The 26,876-nt window shown below is 37.7% G+C and overlaps 4 protein-coding genes and 1 long non-coding RNA gene across 7 annotated transcripts in view; 4 read left to right on the top strand and 1 right to left on the bottom strand.

The window, feature by feature from the left end:
- The window catches only part of brd4 (bromodomain containing 4), a 31,480-nt gene extending 26,983 nt beyond the window's left edge, over positions 1–4,497 (bottom strand). The window contains exon 1 of the mRNA XM_075454917.1: positions 4,417–4,497. The gene's annotated coding sequence lies outside the window, so the exon portion shown is untranslated. The remainder of the gene's footprint in view (positions 1–4,416) is intronic.
- A 907-nt stretch (positions 4,498–5,404) lies between these two features.
- On the top strand, positions 5,405–6,969 carry pet100 (PET100 cytochrome c oxidase chaperone). The gene is made up of 4 exons (XM_075454315.1): positions 5,405–5,511; positions 5,694–5,780; positions 5,889–5,921; positions 6,380–6,969. The coding sequence occupies exons 1-4, from the start codon at positions 5,485–5,487 to the stop codon at positions 6,467–6,469; spliced, it is 237 nt and encodes a 78-aa protein (XP_075310430.1). The 5' UTR covers positions 5,405–5,484; the 3' UTR covers positions 6,470–6,969.
- Positions 6,970–7,796: 827 nt separating this feature from the next.
- stxbp2 (syntaxin binding protein 2) lies at positions 7,797–21,620 on the top strand. Of its 2 annotated transcripts, none has more exons than XM_075454312.1 (19): positions 7,797–8,846; positions 11,965–12,014; positions 12,112–12,193; positions 12,674–12,750; positions 12,858–12,933; positions 13,048–13,151; positions 13,629–13,777; positions 13,860–13,944; positions 14,524–14,654; positions 14,758–14,865; positions 15,191–15,248; positions 15,348–15,413; positions 15,820–15,900; positions 18,084–18,225; positions 18,361–18,467; positions 18,555–18,653; positions 19,817–19,902; positions 20,582–20,739; positions 20,850–21,620. In XM_075454312.1, the coding sequence occupies exons 1-19, from the start codon at positions 8,810–8,812 to the stop codon at positions 20,927–20,929; spliced, it is 1,776 nt and encodes a 591-aa protein (XP_075310427.1). In that variant the 5' UTR covers positions 7,797–8,809; the 3' UTR covers positions 20,930–21,620. The 2 variants fall into 2 exon arrangements, with proteins under 2 accessions (XP_075310427.1, XP_075310426.1); XM_075454311.1 differs by having other exon boundaries at positions 20,579–20,739.
- Positions 21,621–22,590: 970 nt separating this feature from the next.
- On the top strand, positions 22,591–23,219 carry LOC142370970 (uncharacterized). Its single transcript, XR_012767937.1, has 3 exons — positions 22,591–22,710; positions 22,843–22,987; positions 23,105–23,219. It is a non-coding gene; the product is annotated as an uncharacterized LOC142370970 (long non-coding RNA).
- Positions 23,220–23,551: 332 nt separating this feature from the next.
- Positions 23,552–26,848, top strand: LOC142371409 (uncharacterized). 2 transcript variants are annotated; one of them, XM_075454070.1, is made up of 9 exons: positions 23,552–23,720; positions 23,861–24,002; positions 24,221–24,306; positions 24,447–24,599; positions 24,798–24,951; positions 25,046–25,194; positions 25,439–25,615; positions 25,927–25,965; positions 26,067–26,848. In XM_075454070.1, the coding sequence occupies exons 1-9, from the start codon at positions 23,553–23,555 to the stop codon at positions 26,514–26,516; spliced, it is 1,518 nt and encodes a 505-aa protein (XP_075310185.1). In that variant the 5' UTR covers position 23,552; the 3' UTR covers positions 26,517–26,848. The 2 variants fall into 2 exon arrangements, with proteins under 2 accessions (XP_075310185.1, XP_075310184.1); XM_075454069.1 differs by having other exon boundaries at positions 24,137–24,306.
- The last annotated feature ends 28 nt before the right edge of the window (positions 26,849–26,876 follow it).

Here is a 26,876-nt window from a genome sequence, read left to right as displayed (position 1 = left end):
AGGGATGCAAAGTACAGAAAACGGAACAGGGAATTTGCCAAGTTGACACAGTATACCAAGCACTTAGGGATAAATAGGTAGAAATAAAGTGGTGAAAGAAGTGCTCAGTAGTGATGAACTGAAATTTTTTGTCACTAAACAAAAAAAAAAAAAAAAAAAAAAAAAAAGAATGCCTCTAGTTAAATGCTGCTTTTTCGAAAAGGTGCTAAGATCAGGATTTTTGTAGCAATTACCGATCACAGATACATGGAAGCAGAATTGGTCAATACCAATCACAAGCCCTCAAGCCTTATTCTAAGCCATTCATTTATCATGTAACTTTACTCTGCACCAATGCAGTGGCAGAACATAACCATGGGTTTGCAGCCTTCACAATATTACACTCTACTTTCGTTAAATGATGATTTTCAAGGCTTGACAATAAAATAAAGTAGCAGAGTATCCTGTTTGCATTATGTAGCCCTCTTGTTTTGATCTGAGGATGTAATGTTAGTTATATCTTGGGCAATAAGGCAGAGGAAGTAGGGCCAGCACGGTATATGTATTCGTACCGAACCGTCACGGTACGGGGGTCACAGTTCGGTACGCGCATTTCCACGCAGAATACACACGGTACGGAACTTTTCTGAACGCGGAACTGTTATTTTGCAAGAGTTTCCTTCAGGACCCATTTAAACACTGCCACATGCAAGCTCTGATTGGTCCGTAGAGATACGCTTTCGGACAGAGTAGTTATAAGAACGCAGTTATCAGAACTGTCCTACTCGAATTTCGTTCTGATAACTGTCCTTCCCCAGCGGAGCTGTTTCAGTCTGCATTGCACATGAGTCGGGACTGATGCACCGCGCGCAGCCGTCTGCGTCAGTGACGTGTTAGCCGTTAGCCGTTTAGCGCCACATTCAACACCAAAACGGAACAAAACAAAACCCGAGAGAAGAAAAAACACGAATACATGCAGAGCAAAAAAAATTACCGAAGCAATTGGAATTTACATCGCATCTGCTATGCGCCCATACTCCACTGTAGAAGAGGCAGGATTCAGATATCTATTACATGTGCTCGAACCTCGCTACACGCCTCCTTCGGCACTGTACTGAAAATGTACCGAACCGTAGGGTCCGTACCGAGGTACGTACCGAACCGTGAGTTTTTTGTACCGTTCCACCCCTAAGAGGAAGGCAGATATCTGAAGGCTGTGTTTAAAATCTGCACGGTGAAAATGTAATACCTTCGTACACATATTTCAGAAACAACAAGGACTGACTTTAACAACATTGGTCTCCATGTGCAGCTTCTGTTGTTCAGTAATAACAATTATTACAATATTCATAACAATAATTCAAATTACAAATTCACAGAATTTGAAATTGGAAATCTACAGCTCCTTTCAGGTGGTGGTAACATCTTTTTGCTTCGTCACCCTTAGAATAAGCCGTTCTTATGCAATATAAGTTCTCTTAACGCTCTCACAATGTTATCAAAAGCCACAGCAGGTAAAAATTGTGAATCCCACAAAAAAGGGACACCGGGAGTATGTAAATAATGCATTTACTTCAGCCAGATGCACAGAGAAACAGAGACATAACTGCTAAATGTTTTAGTTGGCAATTGCTTGCAAACAAATTAGCCATTTCAACTGAAAAGATTAAACCATATCCATGTTATGTTTACAAGATAAATGAAGCAACATATATCTATAACACCTCTGCTCTAAATTTGCTTGACCTTTTTCTATGGTTCTCTGGAGAAAAGGTTATTGTGTCATAAGAAATCTTGACACCAGCATAATTTGTGTAGGTAACACCAATTTCCATGTTGAATTGAAGTTCAGAAAATTGTGTGTAAACGTATACAAATTCCACAAATAACCAGTCTGTGATAATATGAAACAGTGGAATCACAGACGACACACAAGCGCACCACTACTTTTAATGTGGACATTATTTGGGAGCTAGCAATTGTCGATGATCAAATGTCATCACAAATACAGCACATCGATCCAGACAGACAAGCCAGTACAAAAGTTAGGTTTAATGCTTAGCGCTATGGCAATTCCTCTCTTGAGCCTGATTCTATAAGATGGTTGGTCGCCAGACACGTGAGAGAATGAAAGGGAGCTCAGGCCACCACTACAGAAAAAAGGACACGGGCTGTGCCCAGTGTAGACTTGGCTCCATCATAACTCGATGTGCGGACCGTGTTCTGTGGTGACGGGGGAGAACTCTGTTAACATCAGAGATGCTTGGTGCTCAAATTCAGTCAGAGTCGATGGCCAGTGTTTGCCAAAAATACTTGTATTTTTTTGTGTGGTGATGGTATTCACTAGTACGTTGGTTGCTGCCGTTTACATTAGCCCAAAAACTAATTTAAAAATGCACTACAGGAAGTGCATGGCATCATCCACAGTCATGACTAAAGAAACTATGAACCATTTTACTTTATATTAGTGCAAACCCTAACATCTAGCATTTCTCTCAAGCTACAACATGTAGTCAAATGTTAAAAGAATCATGTTGACTTTGTGTAAATAGTTCTGTTCTTTTATGGGACTACATCAGCCAATTTATTAGTCAGTCTTCTGTTATGTTATGATGAACACATTGAATCAAGAGTTGATCAATATAGCCTTGCAAGCAGCTCATTATTAATAGTGTTTTACAGTATATCAAACTTAAACATGTACTGGCTGAAAGAGCAAGAGAAAATACCAGCTGACACAAAAGAACACAAAAATAGCTTGTTCAAACATCTCTGTTTGAATAAAAAAACAACAACACTGATTTAATAATGCCTGAAAAAAGCAACAATATTATGGTTGTAATTAAACAATGACACGTCGACCAATTATTCTGATGTGATAAATGGAGAATTTACAATAAACACATCGTAACACATTTTGTTTGTCCGCTCATTCGTTCCCTACGACAGTTTCTCCTTTTCATCCAGCGGTCATTCACAACTAGGCCAAGGATGGTGTTACCATAGCAACTAAACTTGAGAGAGAAGCTCCGAAAAAAGAAACGCAAGAAAGAGAATAAGAAAAAAAAAATACATGTCTTTGATATACTGTCGACCACAGGTCAAGTATTTTAATCAAATCTGGATTTACAAACTTGGTCTGGGCTTGTCTGACTTACTGATTGCCAAGTAACGTGTGCTATTTTACTCAAATCATCTATTATACTTTCTCATCTATCTAACTTAAAAGGTGTACACATGGTAACTTCTTTTGAAGCCGTTCAGTGGCAAGTTAATCATATGACTCACCCATGTTATTTTAATATATTCCTAATCATATAATTGTCTGAGTAACATACTGGTAAGATATTTACTAAGGAATATACCAGTTGGCAACAGTTACTACCAAGTCAAAGCTTCAAGCTTCAAACCGCTCCAGTCTCTGTGCACCTCCAGGCAAAAAAGGTCATGAGAGTCTGTACAAAAAAGTATGTGACTGTAGGTGAACTATTAAATGTTTTTCGATACAGTTGTATGGTTATACACACCGGAATTCCAAATGCTTTACTAATGGTAAACCTTATAAAGCACGAACACAATATACAAGATACTACAGCCGGGATTTCTCATGGTAGGAAAACAAGAGGGACAGTAACGGGCCTCAGGAAGTGTATTGACACCAGTCGGATGAATGTCACTGCTTTGTGTCCATAATACCTAGTGATGTTAGTGACATAAGTACAACAGACTCAAACATTTTGTCTGGAATAGGGACTATAACTGAATGTGGTGAATAAATCGATAAACTGCAAGGTAATGTCTGCTGGTGAGCTGCTCGTCGAGAAGCCAAGACCTAACGTTAGGCCACAGGACATAGACTACTACCTGGGTTTCGTAATAGGAATCAATGCCATGTAATACAGGACAAAAAGAGAATAATGGCCCTTTAATTCGAACATCAATGAATTAAGCCATGGTAAACAACGTTAGATGCCTACTTTTGATTAATAGCACAATTGACTGGATTCTTAGCCAACGGGCTCAGTCTGAGTGTGCGCCATCATCACCGTGACGGCGTCACCGTCTCCCACAACACAAGACAGTCGACGAGCAAACAAGCATTAGGTGCTCATCATAGTAGCCCTGCCATCATTTGTTTAACGATTTGTAGTGTAATTGTGACCATCAATAGATGAGACAGGTAACTAGTCTCAGCCAGAAACACACTGTCTGTGCGCTAATTGTGTCTTTTGATAGACAACTGCAAACTAGCTTTAGCTAGCAAGCTAGCTACCAAGAACAGGCCGCCGTGCAGGAGAACGGTCTCAGTGGGCGCCGGGCATCTGTGCTACAGTCGAGGCGTTTACATCACTGCTACCGCGTGTCTTGCTCTCTAAGCCCATCAGTTTACTAAGGCAACATGACTGGCAGAATAATGTTTGAAACAACGGCGTTTACCTGGATATATCAGGTTGCCAGGGCGCGCGGGATCTTTCTATCCGAGGATCCTGAACACCTCTCGTTGTATATGACGTCACACGTCGGCCCTCACTCGAGGACGTAAAGAGCGTGTCACGAACCACGGTTTTGAGAAAAAAAATTCTCCGAAAGTAAATTACATTTAAGGACAAGCTTGTAATAAGATATGATTTTACCAGTATTAAAGATAATGTTGACCGAGGCCAAAAGAATGACCGTGAACAACTTATTTGACATTAACATACTGCAAATGACTGAAAAAGTCAGATCAACAATCCCAGGTATTCTCCTCACTTTGATGTTTTTAATTCATGTTAATTCAAAATTAAAACTATCTCAAAAATACCAATTTCAATCAAGCCAGCAGACACTCGTTCATGAAAAATATCAGTGTCCACATTTGAAACCTTTCACATATAGAAGTTGAATTAAACATATTGAGAAATGGGTCTTCTAACAAGCAACTACCTAAATACACACACAAAAAACAAACAAACGGACCAAAACAAGCACTACAGTTCTCATCGTGCTGATATAATTTCGTTTTTTGATAAAATTTGCAATTATTCACAGCACTTGAATAAACTGAGTCGATAATTATCGATGTTTTATTGCAATAATCTGTTTATAGGCTGATGCAATTGATGTTCACTGAAACTTTATTTGCTTAGAATCATAACAACAAGAGGTATCTGGAAATCAGTTGCTTGGAGCCCCCCTGTGGACAATCGTGGTTCAAAATGCTTTTCTGAAAACAAATGGCAATCCAAAAGAAAGCTTTAGAATATAAAATCAAATAAAGTAATGCATAAAATAAATACATTTACCACGAATGTTGAAAAAAATATGGAAACAACAAAACAATGATTGGAATTTTTGTGCGTTTTAACTTGAAAAAATATCTATTTCCGACAACATCGACGCATGCGTCAAGGCTTTCAAATGATTGGACGTTGGAAGAAAAAAAACCCGGAAGCTGGCTGAAGGTCTTTGGTTATGAGAGTTTAGGTAACGCTTTACCACTGCAGAGCAGTGTTTAATGTGAAAATGGGAGTTAAAATAGAGATGTTTAGAGTAAGTATTTCCAGTTATTGCTATTGAACGTTGATACGTGTCATTTTGATATCTAGAAATTGCTGATGTATTCTCTTCCTTGGTTTTATCTTCGATCTAGCTAGTCATTATCTGCACGTTTACATGTACGCATATGTTTACTGTAAGTAACTAGGTGATCTGTTTGATTTTATAATGAGCAGATGATGCTGTATCTGTCTTTTCCTGTGGCTATGTTTTGGATCTCAAACCAGGCAGAGTACTTTGAGGAGTACATAGTAAAAAGAAAGGTCAGTAAGGCTTTTTACATTGTTTTTAATCATGCTGCCTATGTGGGCTTTTATTCTTGTGATAACATATCTCTCTTTTCTTGTTCTGTGGTCATTTATGTCGTCCAGAGGGAAATCTTCCCCCCCGACGAAAACACACAAGTAAGTGGTACTCACAGAGTTCATGTCTCTAAAGCCCTTTTTATAATATAATAGTTTAATGATAAAATTGATACATATACATTCATACATACTATGCTTGTACCTAATACACCTTGTACCTAATACAAAGCCTTCATTTTTACCATTTTTCTTACCTTATTATTTTTAAATGAGCAAATGAATGGCACAAAACACTCTCATATAAGCACAGAACTTTGCATACATGAACTGAATTGATTTTACACTCAACTGATCGACTGTTTTGGAGAATTTGTCTGTAATTGCTACGCTTATTTCCTTTCTTTTTTTTATCTTGAATGATTTGTTTGCATGATTTTTAGCTGATTCGTCTGATTTATTATTTTTTTTCTTTATGTTTCTAAATGAAGTCTGTTTGAACATACTGATGGACACCGCCATATTTAATGATAAATCATTTTTGTGTAATATTTCTTTAGAGAAAGGAGTTGGAAGACTTCAAAGAGCGAATGCGTGCTCGAAAGGAGCAGCGAATAGTGAAGAATTTTTCTGTGGACTCTGAGAACTGAGGATGACGTGTTGAAGAGCTTCATGAATTCTCCGCACCACTGGTATAATACTATCTGGCAATATTTGCTGGGTATAAGAAAACTGCTTCGTCTTGAGTAAGACCACATTACACTGGTAATATCTGGATAGTACACACCTCTCAAGGGTGTGCAATTTCCAAGAATGAATTGTGCCCAGTGTGTCTGACGTTGTTTAATTTATTTATGGAACTTTTGTTCATGCAAGACTTCTCAGATGTTGGAATTCTTCTTTTTGATTTACTGTAACTGTTAACTCCAGTTGTATCTGATCTAACCGTGCTTATTTTGTAAGGTGCAGTGCCTATTGATTGTGTTAGCATCATCTGAATTTTTTTCTTTTTCATTTTTAGTGTTTTACAACCTACCGTAATCAAGCATCTTTGTACCAATCAACAGAAAGAAGTACTTCAGCATAAAACATATTTGCATAAATGTATTTACATTAAGTATAATAATAAAACACAAAGAATAATTGTATACTCAAGAATTCACCCTTTTCTAAACAAGATTCATAAGCAGAACCTGTGGCAGCAATTAGTGCTTTGACGAGTTAAAAATGGTAGGGTAGCTTTAGCATTACGTTCAAGTTGTCTATACGAAAATGAATTTCTATCAAGGTGCAGTTTAATTACAGATTACAGCAGAATTTTTATGTGATGTTGCAGGATTTCACTCCATTCAATGTAACCTCAGCCTCTCTGGCCTTATGGTGGGAATGCTATCTCTCTGGTGATAATTGTTTTCTATTACACATTAAAAGTTGCTTTATTGCTCATATGTTCTGATAAACATCAGCTCACAAATTCAGCTATGTTAATACAAGCTGTCTTTATATTAGGTTTAATTATTATATTGTGGAAGTACTGTCTGTGACTTCATTTTGCATTTTGAATCTTGAGGTGTCTTTAGATTTGTTCTATTTTTGCAACTTTACTTTATCAGAATGTGAAAAACAGTTTTTGGTTTTACTTGCTAAGTTCTAGAGTAATTAAGAGTGTTAAGTTCTGAGGACATAATCAACCTTCATTTGCTTTGATGTCTTTTTTTTTTTAACGCTTTGGTTTAAGATCACCAAAGAAGACGGTATAAACATTAGTACCAAAGAAAATGCAAAACATTCTGTGTGAATGAATTGAATAATGAATAACTCACATGGCAAGGGACATAAGAGCAAATCAAATAAAGGACGACAGCATTTAGACTTTAGTCAGTGCTTCACCCCAGAAGACTCTTGTGGGAACTTTTGATGGTATAGAATACTTTGAAGCTGTTGCTCATGTTCTTGTATTAAAACAGAAGCTGAATAAGGTTCTATAAAGGTATTATGCAGTTCCAATTTACCCACATTTTTATCCTTGTGTTGATTAGACCACCATGTTACTGCTTAATGCTGATATTTCAAGGGAGTATCTACAGGACCTGGAAAATTCTTTTATAAAAAGCCCCAGTATGAATGACTAACTTACTTCTCTTTCAGTAGTTTGATATTCATGACAAGCCCCCACACTGGTATGTCTCTTATTAGATGATTGATTTACTACACACGTCTTGGTTGCATTTTGTTTTAAGAGGTAACAGTTGTTGTCATGTTTTTGTGAATAGAGTTTGTAAATAATATGGCACCCCACATGGAAAAAGACACTGCAACCTACTTCATATCAGCACAGTAATCCAATCAGTGTGAATATATCTGAAGGACTGTGCTTGCCTTGTCCCAAGGCCTTTAAATCGTGGATATGTCGTTACAACAACCAATCCTCTGAGCCATCTCTGAACATTTCATTACGATGATGTGCTGAAACGTTTCCCACAGCTCTTCAGATGACACCCTCAAATATATTTGGCTTAGAGTTGCCCTTGAGGAGCCATTTGGATGTCTGTCCATTTCTAGCCTGAAGCAAGAGAGTATTTCTTTCTTGCTACTGTTCTTTTTCACATCTCTCATTAATACTGAAAGTCAGACCTAAACTACATTATACACATTTTTCTTTTGAATAATATGTGATAAACTGATAGCCTAAATACCATCCCCCTTGAGACACGTGATGGAAGCCAAGTGATAATGTCAATCTATATGTCAATATATAGTAGTTGTAGTGCGTCCAATTAGCCTTTGGTTGAGGTCATGACATATAATTGTTGTATATTTATATTCACCATATATTTGTTATTCAGTCGATGATTTATGACAAAAAATTGAAAAGGCCATGGGAGTTTTGTAATGCCTATAACTGACAATAGGGGGCGATGTTGCACTTACAAAAGCTGTGTGGTTGAACCATGAGGAAGTGACTGACTTTCCCGCAAACTCCTGTCAAGATGGCACCGAGTGGGCTGAAGGCGGTAGTCGGAGAAAGTAAGTGACAAATTTATCGAAATTGATCCGATTTCATTTGTTTATCGCGGATTGAATACATAAGCAATTTGTTGGGGTTTATTTTGTCGCAAATTTACAAAATGACGATCAACTTCCAACACAAAAGCCGTGTTGTGATCTTTGGTGGACCAACTGTTTCTTCCTGCTTCACTCCTGATTAAAATGCTAACGTAACCGAATGAAATAATGTTTTTCCTCAGCAAACCACAAAAAAACCCTAAACGTATTATTGTTTGATCGCATCTGTTTGTATCTGTTGCACGGAATTGCGGTTTGGTTTTGTGACTCTTTACAGACTTGTAAATAAAACAAAAACGACGTCACTGGGTGAAAATGTTGTGACAGCTCAGGTTGAAGGCTAATGCTTGCTAGCTCATGTAAAAGGAAGTTCAGCAATTTTGCGAGAGATGGACATGATCAGCTGACACATTAAAGGTTTTAAAATTAAAGTGTCACCCTTTGTTACTCAGCCTTTTAACTTAAGTGGCTCGCATCTTTTATTAAGTGACCATGGCATCACTCAGTCACACTAGTGTAGATGATCTCTGGTTAGAAACCCCAATATTTATAATTAAAAAAAGCTCTAAAGAGAGGAAGCATGTTATTCAGTAGTACGTATAATCAATCGTTGGTACTCCACAATACGATTGAAATGAATTGTTTCAACTCTCAACAAAACAAAGTTGCGAAAGTCAGCACTTAGATTGCATCTTTTCCGTGTACCATGGGTATGAGACGTATGAGATTGCTAACATTTGTTTTTTGTACAGTGAAGCGTGACCTTTTTATAAATTAGATCTATAATCCCCAAGTGGGAACTCTAAACTCTATCCATGTAATTACTTTTATTTTTGCGAGGGCTTTGGACATGGTTGGTTCACTTATTTAGAAAAAAAATCCAACTCTAAATTGTGAATTTATATGACAGGGCTTGAGGAGTCCTAAAAGAGAGAAGTAATGACAACATTGGCCATGTATTATGGTTTGTGAGCTGATGCTTGCAAACACTCTTCTTCTTAAAAGTCAACACACACGTTTATCTTCTTCTTAGTTCTTAAGATCTATTTATTTTTTAAGTTTCCTTTGTCTCAACAATCATGAATCAGAATGTCCATCATATAGTCCGTAACCACACCAGCATCAAGTAGTATTTTAAGAGTTCATTATCTAGTGATTGAAGTACAAGTTAACAAGAGCACGAGAATACCATCCTATGGTTTCTGTGATATTCTGATAACCAGATAATTATTTTAACTTATACTAATATAAGCTTTGTATCAGTGTTGTGTTTGTATATGTGTTGCTGTTGTTTTTGATAAGGTTAAAAAACAAAGTAGAGTACAGGACCTCACCCTGCGTTGGTGTAATTCTTATTTCTTTTTTCTCTTCCCACACTCCTTTCTTCTGTGAATTTTAAAAAGACACTGACGGGTAGGCTTTAGACAACTAACATTTCAGGGTTTTCCCAAGGAAACTGTTTAGCTGATATTGCATCCTTAACAATAGTAAGTCTAAATTTATAATTACTTTTGCTGTGCAAGATATGTCATAGTCTGAAGGTTTGTTAGATTTTTAAGACGTTTTGGACATTTCACTAAACAGTGGCAGTGTGCCAGGGACATGCTTACAGCCATGTGCCACTAAAATACCTGTGCTTTTGTCTGAGCTTTGTGCACTTTATCTCTCAAGAGCAAAATACAAGGAAGTTGCGTTCAGCCGAGTTTGTAAATGCAAATGCTAAATATGTGTTTCTCTCTGAAAAGTTCCGGTTGTCTGATTCAGTTAGTTAAAGAGACATAACTTACTTGTAACTTTTTATCATTATATTTTCTACACTTCATTTTGGTATTTCTCTCACCCTTTATCTCCTTACAGTAATTCAAACTATAATCCTCAAGAAAAAACTTAAAATTTATCCTTATATGTATTCTTTAGACACTGTCAGCTATGCCACACATTATGAACTAAATTAAAATAATTTCAGTAAAACTTTATGAATCCCAGAAGGGAAATTATATATTGCTGTTGTATAAAATATTGTTAAAGATATGCTATTCTCATAATTGGATAACAAAGGAAAAAAAGAAATAAATAAATCAATTGATGAACACCTCACACCAAAGTTGAGGTGTGGTAAAAAAGTTTAGAGATCGCCATGTTGTTTTTGTTGCTTGTCAACAACTTAGCTCATGATGTCACACACAACGTTGACGGCTAACACAGGTGTTATCTTGTCTGTAGACGACAAGAATTTACAGATAACAGGAATTCACAGCCAACGCAGAGACACCCGGTCTCAGTGACATGTCCAGGATAGCACCACTTGTTGTTAACAAGCAACGAAATGCCTCCATCTCTCTGTCTGCAGTCACTTTCTGCCCACATAGTCTTAAAACTTAGGTGTTGGTTTCAGTAAAAAAAATAATATTGTCTTCCTGACACTCATGTTTGTCATCAGGGCGCCAAGCTCGTCCATTTTATCTGCCAGTAATCTGACACTTCCCATTATGATCAAGGGAAGAAATGGTGTAAACTCCCTCCTCCTTTTTCTCCGTTTTGTTTCTGCTCTGCACCCAAGACATCTTCTCTTAGACTTTGAGGTCTTATCCCAGGCATTACTTTGGTTTGGTAAAGCTCATCCAGATTTTTTTTTTAAATATGTATTTTCACCAAAAAAAGCTTAGCAGAAACATTTTTAATGACTTTTGCTGTGCAAGTTATATCTTACTCTTAAGGGTGAGCTATACTTGTAAAACCTTTGTACTTTTTACTCAAAGTAAATAAGGAGGTTGTGCTTATTTGAAGGTTTATCACCCTAATTCATACCTTTCACAATACGCACAATCATAACGTAAATAAGTTATGACTGAACACCTAAAGTGTGAATCATACACGTATCACATGAAATATTACTACTTGGTTACTTTTATCTTTGAAACAGCATTGCTCTGGAGTCAGTGGTAAAATTCTTCCTGTTTTTATCCAACTTCCCAATGTTTCCTCAAAGATTAAATGTTGTATGTATATATTTAACCTTATATATATATATATATATATATATATATATAAAAAAAATTAATTTCCTTCACGTTTACAGAAATTCTCAATGGGGTCATCAAGAGTGTGAAGAAGGATGGAGAATGGAAGGTAATAGTTGTCCAGTAACAACTGAGAAATCAGTTTTTTGTTTGGTTTTTACATTGACTTCATTCATGACCCCAGTTTATTTTGTATCTTTCTTTAGGTTTTAATTGTGGATCACATGAGCATGCGCATTCTGTCCTCTTGCTGCAAGATGTCTGACATTTTGGCAGAGGGGGTCACTAGTAAGTTTGCAGATGATCTTGTCATGTGGAGCATGAGATAAGAACTCAAACTCAACTGTTATGGCAACATTTATAGTATATGCTGAGATTTTAGTAGCTGGAAATTAACAACAGTGTTGCACACACACAAAATACTCATCCATGTTCTTTCCTGTGTATATGGATAGGTGAACAACCTTAATGGTTGCATAGCTGCAGTATCTGCAGTCAGTGACTTAACATTAAGATGAAGATGCTGTCTATTCAAAGCAAAAAATAGTCCAGCTTTTTCTTAAAAGAATACCTTTTATTTTGTGCTTTTACCACACTATTGTTATATTTTTACAGACATTCTACAGAGTTAAAACAAGAACAGAATGAGATTATAGCCTCTTTCACATATCAGTTGTTCCTCTTAGAGGGGAAAAAGATGTCCTTGTTAACCTAGTTTTTTTGTTTGTTTGTTGTTGTTTTTTTTGTCTTTTCTTTTCTGCTTTCTAGTTGTGGAAGACATCAATAAACGCAGGGAGCCCATCTCCAGCTTGGAGGCCATTTATTTGATCACGCCGATGGAGAAGGTCTGTTCTTTTTCCCACAGCTGCTTCTGTCTCTGTTGGGATTATATGTGTTTAATGAGATTGTTCTCCTATTCCAAATATTTTAAACAAAATGTTTTCAATTACAGTCAGTTAGTGCTCTCATAAAGGACTTCAAGGATGCAGCTTTCACTTACAAAGCAGCACACATCTTCTTCACTGACAGTAAGATGGAAACATTTATTGATATCGGAAAAATAACAAAGCTATTTTTGGATACACAGAAGTTAGAAAATATAGAGAAAAAGTAAGAAAAGCTATGATTCTTTCTTTCTAAAGCCTGTCCTGATGGTCTCTTTGCTGAGATTGGGAGATCCAGAGTGGCCAAGGTTGTCAAGACTTTAAAAGAGATCAATGTTGCGTTCCTGCCGTACGAATCTCAGGTGGGAACTTTATCTTTTGGTCTGATTGTTTTTTCTGTTTCTTAAGTTTCCAACTCCTCCTCAGAAAAGTGTCTGCCTAATGCCTATGTATGCTAAATGCTCTTCTAGCCAGTAATTTTTTTTATTTTTTGGAGTTGTTACGAGGCAGATATCCAAGACAGAGGATATCCAGTTCTTTTCATTTTCACCACTGTTTTCCAAGGTTGCAGACAAAGCTGATGAGATCACTAATAGTACATCAAAGTGTTCCAAGTAGTGGTGATGATTTAAAAAAGATGGAGCTAAAAGATAATGGTCTTTTCAGCTGAGGTGAATTATAGTTATTCTTATTTAAAGGTTTGTCACTTTAAATGATACCTCTCACAGTACACACAGTTCTTAGTGTTTTTTTTCTTGTTTATTTATGAAGTGCAGTCTTATTATTGTTAATGTAATTTTTTAAACAGAAGTAAAGCTCAGTCCATCTCTTCCCTGCAGGTATTCTCCCTTGATGACCCAACGTCCTTGTCCTCATTCTACAGTTCTAAGCCTGTTCAAGGTCGAGATAAAATGATGGAAAATCTGGCAGAGCAGATTGCGACACTGTGTGACACACTTAAGGAGTACCCTGCAGTTCGATACCGCAAGTATGGAAGCCTTACTTTAAAGTGCTTTTAAACGAGCTTGCCACTGAAATCAGTCAAAGTTATGGAACACTTTGTTTCTAAGGGGGCCTGAGGAAAATGCTAGACTGGCTGAAGAGGTCTACCAGCGCCTTACTGCTCACAAAGCTGACAACCCAAGCATGGGAGAGGTTAGGAACTGCTACGCACACCAAGTCTTATATGCTCTGCTCTCTCACTACACCTGTTTATCAGAAATGCTGAAGTGAATTCTCGTTCTGCATTTTTCTGCTAAAACAACTTTTCCATGTAAGAGAAATAAAGTTAGATTGGGATTCTACAGCTCCTCATCTTCACAGGTGGTGGACATTTCTTTGGTTTCTGGGGTTTATTTCTGGATTATTTTTCTCATCCTTTGCTGGAACTTTCCCCTTTTCCTTTTATTCTTTTCTGTCTTTCTTAGCTGACACTTTCCTTGCTTCTGAGATGGGTCTTAACAGGCAGGTATTACTGTTTCCTTTTTGCCCCCACATATCTCGAGTGCATTAACATGTCATTCCATCTAAGCATTATCTGTATTTGTTTTTATTGACCTAAGCAGTGATACTGAACCTTTAAAAAACTCATGTGACTTTTACTGCATGACACTGAATGGCTGTATAACACTCATGTTCAGTAAACTAGATCACATGTTTTGTGAATAATTGAATCAAATCGGATGTTTCATTAGTTTTAGATGAAATCCAAAATGTACTTTCCTTTTGTTTCAGGGTCCAGATAAGGCTCGATCTCAGCTGCTGATTGTTGATCGTGGGTTTGATCCTATCTCCCCCATTCTACATGAGCTGACCTTCCAAGCAATGGCTTATGACTTGCTTGATATCAAACAGGACATCTATACGTGAGTAGACATCTTACTTTATGTTCGTTAATACTCATTTGCTTTGCCATGTTTGTGTGCTGTTCTTCATGTAATGCTTCTGTTTGTGACTGTGAACATTAAGTTACCAGACAACTGGCATTGGAAATTCAAAAGAGAGAGAAGTGTTGTTGGATGAAGATGACGAGCTCTGGATTCAGCTCAGGCATATGCACATTGCAGATGTAACAAAGTAAGTTTTTTTTTTTTTTTTTTTTGCTTCCGCATCTCTTTTATTTGAACAACTTCTGGTCAGTTGTTTTTACCTCGTTCTGAGATTCTCAGTTTGTGTGTCCCATCGCAGTTAGACATGACGTTATGGATGTTATGAAAGCAGCTTGTTCTAATCATGATGTTGCTCTTTATCAGATTGTTGTAAGAAAGTTGCTTTAGAAATGGTGTGAATGTTCCTTTCTTCTTCATAATGAAATATAGTCACCACCACACGGTGCACAGTGATGTTATTTAGCATTTGCTTGTGTAAAGTAACTATGTCTTTTCTAAATCCTTCATTACAGGAAAGTGACAGAGCTCCTTCGCAACTTCTGTGAGAGCAAGAGAATGTGCACTGACAATGTAAGTGCATTTCAGTAACCCACATTTTTCCAGTTGGTACAAATTTCCATGGTTGAACATGAGGATTGTTATTTTATGATAAAACGTTTTGAATTTCAGGCCAACATAAAGGATCTCTCTCAGATGTTAAAGAAGATGCCGCAGTATCAGAAGGAGCTGAGTTTGGTGAGTGAGAATGAGATAGCTGCCATTTTAGTATATTTATTTAGTGATTATGGTTTTTCAGTTGTATAACATGTTTGTTCATATTTTAAGCACGTTTTATTAGGGTGCATCTCTGATGATATCTGATTGGTATCAGACAAGATATATGGGACATAAATTCAGAAAATTGGACATTGACAAAGACCCAGCATGTTTCCTTTTGCTTAGCTTAGTCTGAGCTTCTGTGAACCCAAAAATGGACCTCATTCTAGTTAATATGTCTGTATACTGCTGAGTGACAGTTTCTCTGTCATATTGCTGTTGTCATTCTTGCCTCTACGTTTGTGAATGATATTGTTTAAAAGGATTTGTACGATACCGTGATTTTGTTGTTTTTTAACGGTGAATCTATGCAATTTCTTTACAGTACTCTACTCATTTGCACCTTGCAGAGGCTTGTATGAAGAAATTCAAGGCCTCTCTTGATAAACTTTGTGAAGTGGAGCAGGTCAGTATGGAGTGTATAATGGAAATCAGGCAGTTTGTTACAGTTCTTTCAAAAGTATGTTCCAGTGCTGTTTTAGTTAAACAACATGATCATGGAGAGGAACATCTCTTGTAGATAAACAAACTTCAATAACACGGTTTTCGGTAGTTTTTCGGTAGTTTTAGATAAACACAAATATACTCTTTGAATCTTTCACTTTATGCATTCTTAGCAAAATAACCCATCGATCTGTAGTAGGCATGGGCCAGTTACCGGTTTCAAGGTATACCACGGTATTAAAAAGTCATGGTTTCAAAACCACTAAAATTTTCTGTCATACCGTTCCTGCGGTATGAGCATTTTTTTTTTTTTTTTTTTTTTTTTTTGGCATCTCGTCGGAGAGAAAGTGGAGGTCCCTCACGCCGCGTGCAGCTGCAGTGTAGTGCCCCACCCCCCGCGCACCTCTGCTTGCTGTGAGTAACAAGCAGGCAGCTCTGCAGGCTGTATGATGGCTGAAGGAGGCGAGCCCCCCGAACTTTTCCCTCTGTCCGTTTTTTGGTTGCTGTGTAGTCGTGCACCAGTCAAAATTTGTATCTTAGCACGCTTAACAGGATCTTAACAGGATGGACCAATCCTGACTCGGCGAAGAAGTGCGGTATAAGCACCTGTACGACACTGCACTGAAACAACATAGTGCCCACGTCAACTGCAAGAACTCGTTGATGGAGATTGGAAGAACTTTGGGGAATTTGCTGTTGTTTCATTCACTGGAAGTGGCTTTGAGTATTATTAAAAGCGCTAAATAAAACCGATCTATTAATATCATTATTGCATCCTGAAAGTAATAAGATAATTCCCAAGTGTGTCCACTGAAGCACACTATTTCATAACTAATGGAAAAGTTTTTTTTATTTTTCTTGTTTTTAAATGCAGACATTCAAAATACACATTTTAGAGCTATAATCATAATACCGTCAAACCGTGATATTTTTGCCTAAGGTTATCATACCGTCAGAATCTCACACCAGCCCATACCTAATCTGTAGCTTCTATATGGTAGAGGATCAGCTATAATTTCAAGCTGTTACTATGACACTATGTATCTTAGAGAATTTCTCATTTCCATGCACTGTGTGACCTCGACTTGACATTGTATTGCCTCTTAGAGGTATGCTCAGATGCATGATGACCAGTACTGTCCGTTGCTTTTTTTAATGGAAAATCATGATCAAAATGTTACGTAAGAAGCTTGCAAACAGATATAAACATCCATATGTCAACAGAAATGCAAAAGATGCTATCATGCCATTACTGAGAGTGTAATGATGTTTGATACCCATGGACCACATGGTACTGTATAAACCCCTCCACCTGCAAGTGGCTGGGATAAAGCCACAGTCCAGACCAATGCCAAACACAATTGTTTGTGTGTGCCAGACATGCTCCTAGAGGTGATGTATTTGGACACATTTAGTCTGGTGGGAGATGAGTCAGAAGCACACAAGAAATTGTGAGCTATGCATGCTTGTGGCATTATGAGGTACAAGTGTTAATGGAGTCTTTTTGTATGAGTAAATCACTCGACTTCACTAATGGATTGTCAGCAAGGCTGAGAGCTGCCTCTTTAATCCAGTGGGCATGTTTTGGCTCTAAGATGGACAGTGTGATCCAAACAGCAACAGTTATTTAAGCTGCCATTTGTTGAAGTGTTCATAGTACAAGCAACCAAGGATAGATTTATGTATGCAATGTTGCATCTCTCAGTTGCTCTCAAAGGGGTGCTGTTGATTGACCCTAATAAGGCATAGCCCAAAGTCTACATTAAACTAAGATGAAGTATTTAGGGAGATAACTTAACACCCAGGATTGCATGAAGAGGAAATTTCAAGGCAATATTTTAAGCATAGAAGCCCAAGTGGCCAATATTTATAACTACCTTGACAGTTCATAGACAACAAACATGTACATTTTTATTCTTTTTTGGAGAGTGGTTTAAACTATATGCATTGTAGAGAAGAGGTCAAAGTTATAGATCCATTTTTGTACTGTTAACGGGCATAGCATGGTCACAAGGAAGATGATGTAGATGAATGAATAGGACAAAGTACAGAAGCAAGTTGTCTGCCTGTTGGCTGTCAGCTGATGTGAGTTGATGATTGATATTTCAGTAGCAGTCATTATTCAACCATGGATGTCTTCCACAGGACCTGGCAATGGGAGCAAATGAGGCAGGGGATCCTTTGAAAGATGCTATGAAGTGCATTGTTCCTGTACTCCTCAACAATGACATCAACTCCTACGACAAAATCCGTATCATACTGCTGTACATTTTCCACAAGAAAAAAGGTTTGCTATTGTCGCTCAATGTTTTATGTTTCGACGCTATTCATTTTATAAAATATGTTTTTTGTGTGATCATGAATAGCAGCTTGCAAAATGTTATTGAAGCTGTAAGCATGTTTACATGCTTTACATCCATAGGCATTGCGGAGGAGAACCTTGCCAAGCTCATCCAGCATGCAAACATACAGGACTGCAGCAACATTATCACCAACCTGCAGAACCTGGGCTGCAACATCATAGCTGGGGTGACTTCCTGGAATTAGTTAACTCAGATTTATACTAAAACTACTATCCTGCATATTTGTTAAAGGCATAATTTTTTTTTTTTTTAGGGTCGCAATGCTGGGAAAACACTGCCAGAGCGTAAGGAGCGACTGCAGAGTACATACCAACTTTCTAGATGGACACCCACCATCAAGGACGTCATGGAGGTATTAACCCATTTAGGCCTAAGACGCCTGGAAAAGAATGCCTGTAAAACCTATGGGCGATTTCAGAAAGACCCCCTAAAACCTGAAGTTTTTCTGGAAATTCAGCAATTGTGTCAACGCCTACTAAATGATTGATTTCTCAGCCTCTGTAGCAGATAGAAACAAAATTCAAAAAGTATTTGAGAGCTTACACCTGTGGCTTTCTTTGGAAATTGAGTTTATTTACATACACCTTCACGAAAATGTAAAAAGTAAAGTGCAGGATCAGCGCTATTTTCAATTAGAAAACAGTAATAAAATCAAATTTAATTTTATATTTAAATTATTTATTTATCTATTTATTTTATCGCCAGTAATCTCTTCGTACTGGCAGCACAAGGAGTCCCATGCCCATACACATCCCAATAAACGTTTTCATCTCCGGCACAGTTACGTGTGACCACCTTGCCATCTTTTCTCGAGCTGGAGTCTGAAGTACCTGCTCACTGTATTCATCTCGGAAACGAGATGCGCCCAAAGCTCCTCAGTTAAAATATGATTAAATGCCTGCAACGGTGTGGCATCTGCAGGTAAATCGACTTTCACCCCTGGTGTGCGGTTGAAATCTCTCCGTCGATTACGGTGGTAATTGTCAGTCTTCCACCCACATTCAAACCCTTCAAAATCATCCTCGCCGTTATCGTCATCCTCAAACATATGTGCTAGCCATAAATCTCCATCAATTGGGTCAGCACGTTCATCAGAATCATCAAAGCCAAGAAACTCCTCACAATCACTCCTGTCTGAAATGTCTTCCCACTGAAAGTCCTCCATGCTTGGTTCGATGAAACTTAACTTTTTTTTTTTTTTTTTTCGATGTAACTTAACTTTAAAACAATGACACAAGGAACATGATGACACTCTCACGTGTCTATTATAATGCATTTAATTGGCGCAGAGGTCAATAATTGGTGCAAAACAACCTTATACATGAAAAAAGACGTGTACGCTTTCCCGGCCTTAAAGGTAGAATAACGCAACAGCGCCCCCGGCTTTAAAGGTAGAAATGCAGCAATGCTTTCCCGGCCTCAATGGGTTAAGGCCTACGTGAGATTTCAGATGTTGTTGGTTTACCCGCTCAGTTGCATTTCATGTTTTAAACCATTTGGGTTTCTATTTTGCAGAATGCCATCGACGACAAGCTGGACAGGAAACAGTGGCCATTCATCTCTGACCCAGCGCCAATCAACACAACTCAGACTGCAGTCAGGTGGGCCCTGGAAACAGTTTAGAAGTACACATTGTTGACTTGTTTAGAAGTACACATTGTTGACTTGTCTGTGTTTGTATGTGCATGAAGAAAAAGTTACTAATGGACATATTTGTGGAGCTTTTATCTCTTTTTTTTTTTTTTTTTTTTTTCCCCCAAACCATTTAGCTTTTTTTGTGGGGGGAAAAAAAAAAAAGATAAGTGGCACAGCAGGGCAGTAATGTTTTCCAGTGAAAGCTTTTATCCCTGAAAGCGAGTTTGGGCCAAACCAAATGAGCTGGAGCTGAAAAGGTGACACTAAGTGAGCTTTACTTAGAAAGCCCTACAGTCCCCCAGTCGCAATGATAGTTCTTCTACAAACCATGGACCTTATTCTCATAATCTTCATTTGTCTGCTTCTGTTGATGTAATGTGCTGAATTAAAGAGGAGCAGTTAATAATAGTAATGCCATTAAATATTGCTATATTTGGTGCATTGCTGTGTAAAACCAGACATGGCACAAATCCTGCCTAATTTGACCTGTTGACCTTTAGGAAACGGATTAGCATTACAAAAAAGACTATTTTTAGTAATGATGGATAATTATCGAATGGCAAAACTGACTCCACACAAGCAGCCCTAATTTAGGTCATTGTTACTTGTTGCTCAATGATTATTATATTAACTTTTTTTCAGCAGTGCACGATTTGGACACTGGCACAAGAATAAATCTCCAACAGAATATCGCTCTGGCCCTCGGCTTATTATTTTTGTGATTGGTGGGGTGTCGCACTCAGAGATGCGCTCTGCTTACGAAGTCACTCGAGACACCGATGGGAAATGGGACGTGCTTATTGGTAAGCAGTTGTTGTTGAGGAAGTCCTAATTGAATCTGTCTTTGGAAAAAAAAAAAAAAAGGGGGTCTTTCAAATTTCTTTTTTCATTTAAATACTTTTCCTTTTAATAGGGTCCTCTCACATCCTGACTCCAACAGCCTTCCTTGACGATTTAAAGACTCTGGACCAAGATCCTAGTTCTGAATCTTAGTCCCTTTGCGGGAAAGAGAACAAAAGAATAAGGATACAGTCTTTCATTTGGTTGGTAGCTTGTATACTATACTGCATGTCTGACATCGGAAGTAAATTATAAAGACAAATCTTAGATGTATTCATGGAAGGAAATGTTTGATTCTTTATTTTATTGTAGAATGTCCCTTTTATTGTTTGTTCTGAATTAGGTTCTGCATTCTGCGAATTTTAAATGGTACGAAAATGTTGAAGTAGATATAATAGTCTTTGATTATTCAACTGTTCTCATCCAAATTCTTATTTTTGTTACTATGTATGTGATTTTGCCTAATTATGCACTCAGAAAACATGATCATCTCACACCAAATGCATGATGAAAATATAGTGTAGTGGGTTGCACACACACACACACACACACACACACACACACACACACACACACACACACACACACACACACACACATATATATGTATGTTACAATAGTCAGAAGTAATGTTTAGAAAGGGTTTTTCTTTAAGTGTATTTTTTCCACATCTGGGAAAGCTTATTCTAGAGTCTTAACTGCTGTCTTGATGAAATATTATTATTATTTGAAATATTTAATACTGCACATTACCATGTACTTTATTATATTATTGGGAGCTTTTGTGGTGGGTTTTTTTTGTTTCTTAAATAGTTAAACAATAAAAGAAAGATTTGTTTCAAAATGTGTTTTGTTCCTGTGTTCTGGAGAATCCTCAAATGTTAGAAAATGTCTTATTTCAACAACTTAAATCAACACCTGCTAAAATGAACATGACAAAGAAAAAAATCTTTTACGTTGTACTGGTATGTCTATCATATCAGTGGCAGCTTTGCTGATCTTGTGCATTTGCACCATGATGATGATGATGTAGGGGCTTCTAAATGAACAAACATGAGCTTTTAAGTAAAGTATTAGATCAGGAGGAAGAACGTGTATGCCTACCAGTTACAAAGATCATCCCTCTGAATGCTAAGGATTATGTTTTCATCTGGGATTACAGATGGTCATATTAGGAACAGGCCACTGGCTTGGGTCTTAAGAGCAGTATGTTAATACTCAATGCTGGGAACTCTATTTAAAACCCCTTCACTGTGTCATATTAAGCAAGCATTTGGAGTAGCATTGCTTGGAATCATTTCCATTTTACACAGATCAATTCAGCTTTAAATTGTTTAATGGAGTCTCCTACAGTCACAGGAAATTCTATTAGTAACAGTCTGCTTATCTAGTGTTCAGTTTGGGTCCTTTTGGGTATTTTTGTATTTGTTACGATGGCATCTGCTGCAGTGGACCCAAAGTCAGATGCTGCTGATGTACAGGTAAGATGTTTGTAGCATTACAGTTTTACTAAGTTCCGTTTGTATTTGTGTTTTTTCTTTTGGCACTTTGCTCAGAATTGTGTCTTACTCCTTTAAATAGTTTTATGTATTTATGCTTCTCTATGTGCTGCTAATAACCACTTCATTGGGTTTATCTAGTTATCAAGTTAAAAACTTTTTCAACTTGATTTTGTTTAGATGTTAGATTGATGTTTTACATTGATCCTCATCTTTGGCTCTGGGACTTGAGCATCCTGAGCATAATTACTAGTTACTAGCAGGATGAATGAATGAATGAAGTCTATTCAAAATGCGTCTTGTTTGCCTCAGGGTTTGGCTCCTCAGATCTCTGTGACCCAAAGTACTCCAGAGGGGGACAGGAAGCAGCAGCAGTTGATGCCAGTAAATCTGCTGCAGGTTCCCTTACAGCGGAACCGCGCTAATTCTTTAAAGGTCTGTTCTGTCCATTGTGTCACTGTTGACTATACATTTCCAGTCGTTGCCAGTACTTGGTTAATTATAGGTAGTGAAATGTTTTTAATCTCATCTTGGTTAAATCTTTATCACAATATTTCCCCATTAAAGGCGGAATCACCTGAGGAACAACAACGGTTCATGAATATGATCTCCCATGGCCAGCGTGGACGTATAGACGACCAGAGCTGCATCTTAGATCCTAGTAGAAGTGCTCCCTGCTCACCCAAACACACAGACGATAACCCAGCTGCAAGTAAATTGACTACCAATGGTTATGAATGTTATTGATATACTTTTTTGCTTTAGCATTTCTTTCTGGTAGATCCAGGTTCAAGTCAAGCAGCATTTTGATTATTACTTTTTGCTTCAGATCCTGAAATGTTCTTCAACCTTTTGGCCAAAACTCAGAGTCAGCGTTTTGATGGCCAACAAGTATCTCTTCCAGCATTACCAGGACAGCAGAATGAGAAAAAAAGCATTTCTGCTGGAGACTCAAGCTACATGTGTTACATGGTATCTAAAGTCCAGGTGGGTGCACTTTGATTTTACAGAAGAAAACATTTTCATTGCCATTAAAAGGCATGAAAAATAAATACATGAAAAAAAACATGATATATGCATCCAGAATGTGAGTATTATGAGCTATATTTATTGAAATGCCATGTGAAGAAAGTTTACATAGAATTAGTTTTTTATACATTTTCAAATTTGTGTTACATTATTTGAAAAATTCACACCAAGTGACTATCTATAGCTAAAACTCTCAACATTTAGTTCTGGTTCTGTTATGTCATGTAATGCATTTTCAGGGTTCCAGAATGGACGACCAAAGGTGTTCCCTTTCTCAAATTCGAACCCCAGAGACGCAATGTTCAGCAATGACTGACAAGTCCGCTCCTGGTTCCGGCCCTGCACGCTCAGCCTCCTTCAGCCCAAGCTCAGATATAGGATGGCCGACGAGTAAAGATCAAAAATCTCAAAAACAGGTTTGTGATAAAGCAGAAATTTCAACCCCAGGAAGTCATTAGAATTGACAACATGCGCTCCTCCCATCTGTGTTTGCATGTCATACATGTTTCTAATCATTGATTTGCTTCTGAATCTATGACACTTTTTTCTTAACTAGGCTTTAACTCCAGCTGAACTTGATGGTTTCATGACATTACTGAGTCATTCCCATAGTCGAATGGACGAACAGCGTTGTGTGTTAAATGTTGGTTCCCAAACCACACCCAAACACCAGCTCAGTCAGAATCCACAACCCCAAGGTTAGGATTATGTTTGACTCTTTGAATGTTTTTTTTGCTTTTGTTGCATTAACTTTATCGATCTGACATTTGACACATCACACATTTGATCAGAAAGCTTAAATTCCTATTTTTTTTCACAATCTTTTGCCCAGATTCTGAAAAGCTCTTTAGCTTGCTGGCAAACTTTCAGGGCCAACGGCTTGATGACCAACGAATGTCTCTTCCTTCATTACCAGGAATACAGAATGGAGGTGGCACGTCCACCTTAACTCCTGCAGAAAAGGATGCAAGCCGCTTGTGTTACATGGTTTCAAGAGTCCAGGTTGGCCCCATATGTAGCATGTTCTGTTCATTTCACCATTTTGAAATATTGTTGCCTTTTTATTTTTTCCTCTCTTTTTCCCCACAATTATCAATCAGTCTATCTAACAAGCATCACAACAATCTATTTTCCTCCCACAGGGCTCAAGGATGGATGAACAGAGATGTTCTGCACCCCAAATCCTCCAGAATCTGAGTACGCCTTCTGCTGAGCGCAAATACCTAATGTCAGACACATCTGGTAAACCTCCCCAGAGATCAGCCTCCTTCTTCAAAACTGACCAACCTTGTCAGGTCAGCTGTAATTCTGCCCATTACACTGCTGCCGGTTTTACCCATACTTATCCTACCCCATAATACTTTTTTAAGCCGTTAAAATCCTGTCAGCAATGACAAGATAGACTTATTCTCTATTTTAATGTGAATGTTTTATTATGTCACGATGATTTTAAGTGACAGTGGCGATTTCTTTTATTTCTTTAACTCACTAAGGATGTGTCTCTGACTGAGCAGGACCAGTTCGTTACAATGATGAGACGTGCACAAAGTGGACGTATGGAAGAGCAACGCTGCTCTTTACAGCCCAGCCAAAGTACCCCTGCCAGACCAATACCCCATGGAAAGGCTTTAAATATTGTACCCATAGGTCAAACAAGCACACAGAGTACAAAAGGTCAAACATGTGTTTATTGTGTCTTGGGTGTTAAAAATAACTATTGACTCTCCTGTCTCTTCAACAGGTGCAAAAGCGGATTCATTTGTCAAGGTTGCCACCTCTACAAAGGCACAGCCACCAGATGATCAACATATGGCACTTCCCTATCTACCAGGCATAAGTAGAAAATCCGAAGAAATGGAAAACCGTAGAAATACAAACACTTACATTCCAGTAAGTTGCACATTTATTGTGAACTATTATTGGTGGCCCAAATATACTTTGTCCCTTTAAAAAAGACAATAATTATACGATACATGTTTTTTATATTGAGTGTTTATCACTTGACTTAAAATCATCATGATACTGAAATATAATTAAGCTTCATTCCTTTAATTATTATGATTAATACACTGCCACTCAAATAGAAAAATCCTTCACAGCTCAACAACCCATTGTTTGATTTTTACTTTCCAAGGCTTCTCCACCACATATCATAGTGGATGAAGGTACGCCAGCCACATCTAGGAGGTACTACTCCAGGAGTTGCTCTCAACCGCAAATAGCTTATGCAGACTCTGACTTGGCCCTACCCAAATCTGCCTCATTTACCCCAGAAACAGAATTTCAGAAAGATCGAAATTCCCCAGCAAAGGTAAGCAAAACTTTGTTTTGATTTCATCAGAAGAGTGCGATGACAAAAACTTTTTTAAAACCATATAAATAATATCAGTGTACTGATCTTAAGTATTGTATCATCTGCAAAAATGCACCAAAGTAAAGAGATTTTGCATATGTAAGTCAAGCTTGATGAGGATTAACGTCTTCTGTGATGGCTTCAATTAGTGGAATGGGTGCTCACATGAGTTCCCTTATAAAATGGGCATATTGCCTTTTCCTGGTATGATTGAAAATTGCTGTCACAGGAAAAAGGAAATCGAAGAATAACATGTTTCCTTTTTGCAGTTGACAGTGAAGGTGTCCATGAGCATCACACCACAGCCAGTAAGCGCTTTGAAAGCATACTGAGATTTTGATCTTTTCCAAAGATATTCTTAACAAAAAGTCCCTTTAACACTTTTTTTGTGTGTGTGTGTCTGTTAAAGGGACCGGAGCAGGATTATCAGATTCCAGAAGTCTTTCTAACTCTTGGTGCTCCAGGAGAAAATATTGTAATACCTCTGAGTCCCGTATTTGGCGGACCCTTATTCCTAGATTGGAATCTTGTTCCAAAAAAAGAAGCTAAATCCAGGCACTTCTTCTCAAGCCATGCAAGTCCCAGGAAACCCCGTTCACGGCCATCATCTCCCTACAGTGGTACAACTAATAAAGCGCATCCTATAACTCCATGCCCAAATGCACAGGGGAAAGTTGTGACCAGCCCTATTAGTCCAGATGAAGACTGCTTCTCTCTGATTGAGAAGATACACACAGCCCAACTGCAAAAAGGAATGGGTCAAGAAAAATGCAAAGGGGATCCTGGAAAGGAAAAGGCAGAGCAAGGAAAAGGAAAAGGGGTTGGAAAGAAGGAAAAGAGGAATGGTGATAATAAATAATTGTTACATTGTATTTAATCTGCTGTGGGAAATATTTGAAAAAAAAATTAAATGTCAGTATTGGCTTGTAAAATAATTAGTCACTTAAAGTGTTTTTGTTTTGTACTGCCTACACACATTTAGAAGCTCCTGCCTAGAGTTAAGTAGTAGTTTCATGCTAGATTTTGGTAGGTAAATGATTTATTTACAGTATGTAGTGGTCGTTGATGTTTTGTTGGTGAGAATGAATTGCTTTTCTTTGTCAAATATGAATGTAGCATATGCAACTGTTTTTTTGGAATTAAAACCACAGGTCTGGCAAACTGTTAATGTATGACAAAAACACACTGAGGAAGCCACAATAAATTTTAAAAACACATT

Source organism: Odontesthes bonariensis, chromosome 21, assembly GCF_027942865.1.
Source record: "Odontesthes bonariensis isolate fOdoBon6 chromosome 21, fOdoBon6.hap1, whole genome shotgun sequence".
Taxonomy (NCBI): Eukaryota; Metazoa; Chordata; class Actinopteri; order Atheriniformes; family Atherinopsidae; genus Odontesthes; species Odontesthes bonariensis.
The sequence above is the reverse complement of the archived record's forward strand: the minus strand, read 5'-3'. Positions and strand labels throughout refer to the sequence as shown.